Genomic DNA, 9,482 nt, shown 5'->3' on the forward strand with positions numbered 1-9,482 from the left:
AGCTTTGCGCAGTAGTGGTATCATAGCCAATGAGGTTTATCTAAGGTGCGATCATTGCGAATTGAAAACTTTTCCCAAAACCCTGCTGTGATGACTTGCAATATAGTCGGCATTGGCAATTTTTGACAGTCTCTACAGAGACTGATTATAGAAAAAAAAAACAAAAAAAAAACAGAAAAAATAATTAAAAAAAAAGAAAGACTGTAATTTCTATTGAAACATACAGTTTGTTGATAGTCTTCGTCCATTAGTACTTACATTTCTTTGTTAATGTCTAGAAAATGTGTGATTCTAACAAAATTTTCTGATTTCGAAATATTATTTTTCCCTCAAAGACCATCAGAGAGTCTCACTACTACATGTGAGAGGTGCTCTCATGTTTCTTTATTAATTTAAGTCTTGACTTGGGCATTATATTTTATGCTAAGGTAAAATATATTCCTTCTTAGTTGCCCCATTTAAACCTACGGGGGATTCCAAAAGGTTATTTTCAAAAGATTACCTTTAAAATGCCAGGATGTGTGTGCTTAGAGATATGCATTTGTAAATTTCAAAAAGTAGAGGAAAAAGTAAAATTAATGGTTATGATTATCTTTCTGGAAGGCATTACAGACAGTCCTTCACTTATGATCATTCAACTTATGATTTTTCAACTTTACGATGACATGAAAACAATACACATTCAGTAGAAACTGTACTTCGAGGACCCATATAACCATTCTGTTTTTCACTTTCAGTATAGTATTAATAAATTACATGAGATATTCAACACTTTGTTATAACGTAGGCTTTGTGTTAGATAATTTTGTTCAGCTGTAGGCTATTACAAGTGTTCTGAGCACATTAAAGTTAGACTAGGATAAGCTATGATGTTTCGTAGGTAAAGTGTGTTAAATATATTTTTGGACCAGGCATGGTGGCTCATGCTTGTAATCCCGGCACTTTGGGAGGCCGAGGAATGAGGATTGCTTGAGCCTAGGAGTTTAAGACCAGCCTGGGCAACATGGTAAAACCTTATCGCGCCGGGTGCGGTGGCTCACGCCTGTAATCCCAGCACTTTGGGAGACAGAGGCGGGTGGATCACGAGGTCAAGAGATCGAGACCATCCTGGTCAACATGGTGAAACCCTGTCTCTACTAAAAATACAAAACATTAGCTGGGCATGGTGGCGTGTGCCTATAATTCCAGCCACTCAGGAGGCTGAGGCAGGAGAATTGCCTGAAACCAGGAAGCGGAGGTTGCGGTGAGCCGAGATCGCGCCATTGCACTCCATCCTGGGTAACAAGAGTGAAACCCCGTCTCAAAAACAAACAAACAAACAAACAAAACAACAACAACAAAAAAAACACCTCATTGCTACTAAAAATGTAAAAAAGTAGCCAGGTGTAGTGGTACACACCTGTAGTCCCAGCTACCTACTTGGGAGGCTGAGGTTGGGGAATCACTTGAGCCTGGGAAGTTGCTGTAATGAGCCATGATCACACCACTGCACTCCAGCCTGGTGACAAAGTGAGACCTGTCCCAAAAAATAAAAAAAATAAAAAATAAATTGACAACAATATTTTCAGCTTACAATGGGTTTATTGGGACATAACTCCATCACAAGTTGAGGAGCATGTGCATATTTCTCAGCATGGTGGAGTTTTCTGAAATGAGATTGAGTGCCGAGTTCTGCTCTGGTAGAGCTGAAAAGGCTAATAAGCTGGAGCCACAGCAATTTATTTATATTGGCTTAATTCCAGGAAGATGAGAACATGGAATTCAGTGTTTACTGGAAGAAATAACACCTGTGTGAAACCAGGTGATTGCCAAAGGGAACCAAGAAAAATGAAAAAAAAAAAAAAAATTAACAACCCTAACTTCCAACAACTCTAACTGGTTTAGCACAAAGTACTGAGTTGGTGGGCACTTTCCACAAATTGCCTGTATAGATGTACTGGCTCAATGAATAAATTCAGAAAGAAGGCTTTGCCCGGGGTATGCCACACTATTAAATTTGAATGATTTTTCTGGAACAGGAAAATGATGGTTTGGGGATTATCTATGTGGACTATGGGACTAGAGAGACCTCATTTTTTTTTTTTTTTTTTTTTGAGATGAAATCTTGCTCTGCCACCCAGGCTCTAGTGCAATGGTATGACCTTGGCTCACCGCAACCTCCAGAGTAGCTGGGATTACAGGCATGCCTCAGCCTCCTGAGTAGCCAGGATTACAGGCATGTGCTAATTTTTGCACTTTTAGTAGAGGCGAGGTTTCGCCATGTTGGCCAGCCTGGTCTTGAACGCCTGATCTCAGGTGATCCTCCCACCTCGGCCTCCCACAGTGCTGGGATTACAGGTGTGAGCCACCTTGCCGAGCTATGAGATCTCGCTTCTAATCACTATTCTGCCACTTATATAGCTGTGTGATTTTGGGCAAATTGCTTAATTTCTCTCTCTGCCTTGGATTACTTGCCTGTATTGGGGAGTAACAGGGCCTATCTTATAAGTTACGGTAATGATCCAAATGAGATAATGTATGTAAAGTTATGATTTTTATGTATGTAAATAAGTCATGTATATTTAGCAATGAAGGCTATTATAAAGTAAAATAAATGGGTAATGTAAGGTAAAATAAGAGCATTTTAGAATAAAAAGTTCTTTGAAATTTTTGAGTTAGGCACTCATTGGTAAATACTTAGCATCTGATTTGATCAGTAAAATATTGGCCAAGGCTGGATCTACCCTAAATAAGCAACTTTACCTGGTGTCAAAGGGACAACTACTTTATTTACAGAGATGGTAGTGAGCGGCATATTTGCTCATGGCTAACAACAAATTCCTAAATCAAATTAGATGGAAAGGCCCAACATTAGAAAATTCTGGCCGGGCGTGGTGGCTCACGCCTGTAATCCCAGCTCTTTGGGAGGCTGAGGCAGGCGGATCACAAAGGCAAGAGATCGAGACTACTCCAGCCAACATGGTGAAACCCCGTCTCCACTAAAAAAACAAAAACAAGCCCCGTCTCCACTAAAAAAACACTCCTGTAATCACAGCTACTCAGGAGGCTGAGGCAGGAAAATCGCTTGCACGCAGGAGATGGAGGTTGCAGTGAGCCAAGATTGCACCATTGTACTCCAGCCTGGTGACAGAGTGAGGCTCCGAAGATTCTGTGTGCATATGGGTGTATAAGTAAGTGCAGATGTTAGGGATGGTGGCTTTTCCATAGCTGTATATTTTTTTCCTTAAATTATTTTGACTTCTTAGTTATCTACCTAGTGGAGAGGTGTCTTCATTATTTTTATTTTTTATTTTTTTGAGACACAGTCTTGCTCTGTTGCCCAGGCTGGAGTGCAGTGGTGCGATCTCTGTTCACTGCAACCTCCGCCTCCAGAGTTCAAATGATTCTCCTGCCTCAGCCTCTCAAGTAGTTGGGACTATAGGCACCTGCCACCACGCCCTGTTAATTTTTGTGTTTTTAGTAGAGATGAGATAGGGTTTCACCATGTTGGCCAGGCTGGTCTCGAATTCCTGACCTAAATGGTCCACCCACCTCAGCCTACCAAAGTGCTGGGATTACAGGCATGAGTCACCGAGCCTGGCCTAGAGAGGTGTCTTTAAATGGTCACTCAAGTCCTGAGCTTTGGATAGTATGGTAATCTGGGATAATTTTTACTTTTTTTTTTTCTTTCAATCACAGTTGAGTCTTGGATAATTTTTAAAGATTCCAATTCTCCTCTTTCCAGACACCTGGAAGGAATACACTTCTCTACTTCTATGAAGCTAGGCATATCCACATAATTTGACTTGGCAAATGAAATGTGAGAGTAAATAATGAGACTCACCTCTCATTTCCTCTGCGTTGGTCACCGAAGAAGAACATACTGAGATGGAATCTACATTAGCCAACTCTGCCGGCTGGTGTGAGACATGTATTGTGAATAAGAAACAAATTGTCAGCCAGTGAGATCTGGGGGTTGTTTGTTGTTAAAATAGAAGCTAGACTACCCTGACTGATGCAGGCCATGGAGGGCCAGGTATCTACTTGTGGATGGACACAGATTCAGAAGTAGCCTGTGACACAGCTGAACTTTACAGTCTGAGGCCAAACAACTGAACAGGTTGATGCTTAAAGAATGACTCTTCAAAGATGAGAACAGCCCACAAACAAAACAAAACAACATAAAAGGAAAATTCTTCAGAAGCTATGTCCTGAGATCCCTTCTCTTGCTAACAGGACTTTCTCTCCCTCTAGCTACTGCCCCGCATGGAAGGTTGATGCATTCACTTTCTCCTTTACTATCTCTGATTCATACAACTATAATTGTCGAAAAGACATTGAGGACTAATGACATCTTTTATGATTGCTTTCTACATCCCCCTTCCTTGCCAACTCCCTCTCTGCCTCTCTACTTCCTTCCTTCCTGAAAAGAATGAAATGATAGAGTGTGCCTACTGTGGGCTAGGCATTGTTTAAATTTCTAGAAGTGCAAAGCCAAAGGATTGTGATTTGGCCCCAGGTGAGCTTCCATCTAGTTAATGGTAGAGTCTAACCGCTTTAAACAAATACTACTAATATAAAGTGGTGACTGTTATACAGGTACTTATTTACAAAATAACATCTAGGCTCCCAAATAACATGGAGTGGCCGTCATCTTATGTGGCTAAGCCTTGAACTTTATACAGACCTCTAGCCCAAATCAATCCAAACAACACATAATTATCTTAGAAAGATCTGCAGTTAGTAGGAGTCTTTCAAAACTTTGCTAAGTCTTAAGTTTGTGAAGGTCTTGAGTAAGCAAGAGACCATTATTTTGAAACAGAAAAATAGTTAAATACGTAGAGTATTTGAGGAATGTGTGAGAACTGCCTATTCAACTCTGTTGGGCCAGTACGTAGATCTTTCCAACTCACATGACCGTCTCCCTGTTGGCACAATCAAACATATCTGAAAATGACGATATATGCAAAAATCAAATAACGAAGAGAGATAAACATTGTCAAGTGACTTGGGCTGTAGCCAGGAACTGACAATGTTAAAAAAATGTTTTGCAGAAGATTTTACATTTAAAAGCTGTAAACTATGACTGATCGTGGGAATTTATTTTTAAGTATGTTTCATTAGTTCAAGGTAGAATGACAATAAATGTGAAGAACATGCCTGGGATGTGTTTTTGTTTTTTCTTTTTTGCTTTTATTCAGCAAAGTATACAATTTTTTCCCCAAAATCATTAAAAAAAAAAAAAAAAAAACAAGCAAAGAACAGTAACAAAAAACAGCACACATGCCACAAATAAAACCAAACATAGCTGTTTCTCTACTGATAACATATTTTGTCTTTTAATTTTGGCATGTCGAAGTCACAGAAACTCACAGTCTTATATGCACACCCAAAGATTCTAAGTGCTTATTTAGGAAGTATCTTTATTCGAAACAAATAATTATTTCAAGTTATAAAACTGATGGCTTATAGAATGCAGCTTACTAAATTGGTCTTTGTTCTTACAAACTAGAGTAATCTTGTCCTTTGAGAGTTGAAAATATATATTCATGTACATTTCTGCAGCGAGCGGCCCACAGTTAATTTTCATCATTGGTGGGGTTGGTAGAATGTTCACTCTCTTCTGCTGCGGTGCTGTGTCTTCGTTGACTTGGAATAGCAGGAAGCACTCGGTTTGTCCGCAGAGGTTCTCCAGATAGAACTGGGGAGAAAGAATAGAATGAGAGACTTTCAAGATTTGCTTCTCTCACAGGAAAGTGGCAGGAGAATTGTGTTGTGTTTTAGGAGTGGAGGCATTTCTAAAAAGTGTCCTGGTGAGAGCTAGACTGCAGAGGGAAGGTGTGTATGCATATCTTGTATCTACATCTGTTCAGACTTGCCGCATGAAGTCTGGGATTTCAAATATGCACACGTACAAGACTGTCCTAAGACTGATACAGGACTGTGCTAAGTTTGATCAAACATGACTGGGCTGTGCATGCCTGGAAGAGCTCTTCCTTGGGGGTGGAGTAGCTGTTGATGGTCAACAACTGCTCACAAGGCTCTAAAGAAGCCCCAAGACATTTGTACTGTGCTTTTTAGGCAAACCTCAAAAGGCTCTTAGGTTTCTTTTAGGAAAAGCACTGTATGCCCTTCCTTTTTTTTTTTTTTTTTTTTTTGTCGAGCTAAGTTGATCAAGGAGCTTTATCTTTCCTTCTCTCCTGAAACTTAACTGTGAAAAGCAAAGCTCCTGGGACCTGCCAAAGAAAACCTCTCTTTGGCTTCTCCAAGCCCCATCAGGATTCAAGACTGAGCAACTCTTTCCTTAACTAGAAGTTTTTGTGGCTTAAAGACAGATTTGAGCTTGAATTTCACTCAATGTTAGAATTAACACCATCCAAAATGTTCACTTTACACAAATCTGTAAAGGGCAGAGGAACTGATCTGTCAAGGAAGAGGTCTTGGCTTCCACCACTAACTCTCTGTGTGACCTTGGACATATCCCTCTACCTTTAGTTTTCTTATCTGCCAAAAGATATACTTGTACTTAGGCCCTATAGTTCATTGTTTTTACCTAAAGAGTTCTAGAGCTCTTGGTTTGTCTCCTTCAACTCCTAGCCTGGGGGAGAAAGACATACTGGGCAAACAGTGTGCCAAGTGTTTTACTATGTTATCTCATTTAGTACTCCCATAAATCTTATTAGGATGGCACTATTGCTATAGACAGTGAGGGAACTAAAGTACAGAAAGGTTGAGAATCTTGTCTGCAATAGGACAGCTCCTAAATCATTTAACCTGCACTTAAGAGGATGTGGAGGGGCTGTGTGTGTGTGTGTGTGTGTGTGTGTGTGTAAATGAGGTGGGGTGCAATTGGAAGAAAAAAAGAAAAGAAATTAGAATCCAGTAAGTATGGTTTATTTCATGAGGCAGTAAACTCAGTGTCCTGTAGTTTTGTTCCTGGTTCTATAAAGGGAATAATAAAATTTGCTTCAGTTTTATTATTATTATGCTTTAGAGTATAGATATGAGAATATTCAAACTCAGAATCTCTGGGTGGAGGACCCAGGAATCTACTTCACAACAAACACCCCAGGTAATACTTAGGCACACTCAGGTTTGAAGATCACTGGCCCAACAGAGTATCTTAATATTTTATATTAGGAGAGTTTTTTTTTTTTGTATGAAATATTACAAAATAAATCAATAATACCAAAAGTAATCCTGATGAACAGAATTTTTTTTTCTGCTTAGGAATGCCTGGACTGTGAATACAGAGATGATGCACATTTCTATCTGTCCAGTATAGCAAGGAAACTGAAGTCAGGAGGCCAGTCTTTTTTCTTTTTTTTTAAGATGGGGTTTCACCGTGTTAGCCAGGATGGTCTTGATCTCCTGACCTCATGATCCACCCGCCTTGGCCTCCCAAAGTGCTGGGATTACAGGCGTGAGCCACTGTGACCGGCCCACGAGGCCAGTCTTAAGAGATAACTTTTAAAGCACCTTCTTAAAGACATTAAATAATACCTATCAAAATAAATGGTTATTGTTTCAATAGTTAAAACACAAAAATTCCTGAAGGGAGGGAGTATTCTTTTTTTTTTTTTTTTTTAAATAAGCATTTAAAAAAAGCTTTAAAGATGATCTCTGTTTTCCTGTAATTTATAAGTGTTGGCACTTGATGTTCCCTTGAAAAATGAAAGTAGGGCCAGGTGTGGTGGCTCATGCCTGTAATCCCAGCACTCTGGGAGGCTGAGGCAGGCAGATTACTTGAGGTCAGGAGCTTGAAACTAGCCTGGCCACCATGGTAAAACCCTGTCTCTACTAAAAATACAAAATTAGTCGGGCATGGTAGCACATGGCTGTAGTCTCAGCTACTTGGGAGGAGGCAGGAGAATTGCTTGAACCTGAGAGGTAGAAGTCGCAGTGAGCCAAGATAGTGCCACTGCACTCTAGCCTGGGCAACAGAGCAAGACTCCATCTCCAAAAAACAAACAAACAAACAAACAAAAACAGAAAAAAAAAAGAAAAATGAAAGTAAACTGAAATAACATTTAGCTATGTCTGATGTGTTAACACTTGCAAAGGAAGCTGAGGAAGGTTCATAATACTTACATTTTTGATCTGGTAGGGGAGCTAGGTTGTTCCGAGTGAAAGGAAGGTCCCTGATTTTTTGTCTGTTTGGGGAAAGACGCTGAAAATTTTGTCCTGAAGATAAACATATTTGCATCAATTACTTGAGTCTCAACCAAGTACAAATTACAAAATGCAATGGATAAGAGAATCATCAAAGTTCTTACAGGCCACTAAGTGGTAACAATAACAATGAAAACAATAATGGCTACACTTTATTGCATTTCTGTTATATATATACCAGTCACTGTTTAAATGATGGAAGAAAGTACTAGAAATCATTTCTTGCATGAACTAGTTTAAATAAAATTTTATAAAGAGGCACAGTTGGTTACTCACCCCATAAAAGTTAAAGTTAAAAGAAAAAGAAAATAATATAGATATGGCATATTTTATCATATGTTTATCAAATCTTTGATGAAATGAGTAGGTGTTGAGTAGACTATTTTCTTTTCTTTTTTTTTTTTTTTTTTTGAGACAGAGTCTTGCACTGTCTCCCAGGCTGGAGTGCAATGGAATTATTTTGGCTCACTGCAACTTCTGCCTCCTGGATTCATGCAATTCTCTCACCTCAGCCTCCCAAGTAGCTGCGATTACAGGCACCTGCCACCATGCCTGGCTAATTTTTTTAATTTTGTATTTTTAGTAGAGACGGAGTGTTTCGCAATCCTGGCTGCACACAGGAATTATCTAAGAAGTCAGAAAAAATACTGCTGTCCTAGCCACATCCTAGATTATTAGATCAGAATGTCTGGACGTGGGGTGCGGTGTCAGATGTTTATCAGCTCCCAGCTGATTCAAATGTGCAGCCAAGATGGAGAATCATTGATCTGGAAGACGGAATGGGGTGAAAGGAAGCACTTGGGAAATCTATTCTCTAACTTGGACAGAAAGCAATGATGTGTTCGTGGATCATGTGAGCCAGCTCTTGAGAGCTGATGGTTACATTTTCAGAAATTTTGTGAACTGTTTGACATCACACTAGTGTCTTGAAATCGGCCATGGTGGATGTATTTACACTGTGAAAAATCGGCAAGCCCAAATTTTTCTCCTGGAAAGCCAGCTGTTAAACATTGATCAATGTACTACTGACTTTAAGAGATGGATGTGGCCAGGCGCGGTGGTTCACGCCTGTAATCCCAGCACTTTGGGAGGCTGAGGTGGGTGGATCACAAGGTCAAGAGATTGAGACCATCCTGGCCAACATGGTGAAACCCCGTCTCTACTAAAATACAAAAAATTAGCTGGGCGTGGTGGCGAGTGCCTACAGTCCCAGCTACTCAGGAGGTTGAGGAAGGGGAATCACTTGAACCTAGGAGGTGAAGGTTACAGTGAGCCAAGATCATGCCACTGCACTCCAGCCTGGTGACAGAGCAAGACTTCGTCTCAAAAAA

The 9,482-nt window shown here is 40.0% G+C and overlaps 1 protein-coding gene and 1 non-coding gene across 2 annotated transcripts in view; one reads left to right on the forward strand and one right to left on the reverse strand.

Moving 5' to 3' along the window:
* Positions 1-141, forward strand: LOC119474126. The gene has a single exon (XR_005203418.1). It is a non-coding gene; the product is annotated as a U4 spliceosomal RNA (small nuclear RNA).
* A 4,921-nt stretch (positions 142-5,062) lies between these two features.
* ANKRD55 (ankyrin repeat domain 55) overlaps positions 5,063-9,482 on the reverse strand; it is a 131,363-nt gene continuing 126,943 nt past the window's right edge. The window contains exons 11-12 of the mRNA XM_017548687.2: positions 8,071-8,163; positions 5,063-5,680 (exon numbers count right to left, since the gene is read on the reverse strand). Coding sequence (XP_017404176.1) covers positions 5,559-5,680; positions 8,071-8,163 — 215 coding nt within the window. The 3' untranslated portion in view covers positions 5,063-5,558. The remainder of the gene's footprint in view (positions 5,681-8,070; positions 8,164-9,482) is intronic.

Source organism: Cebus imitator, unplaced genomic scaffold (genome assembly GCF_001604975.1).
Source record: "Cebus imitator isolate Cc_AM_T3 unplaced genomic scaffold, Cebus_imitator-1.0 Scaffold213, whole genome shotgun sequence".
NCBI classification, from domain to species: domain Eukaryota; kingdom Metazoa; phylum Chordata; class Mammalia; order Primates; family Cebidae; genus Cebus; species Cebus imitator.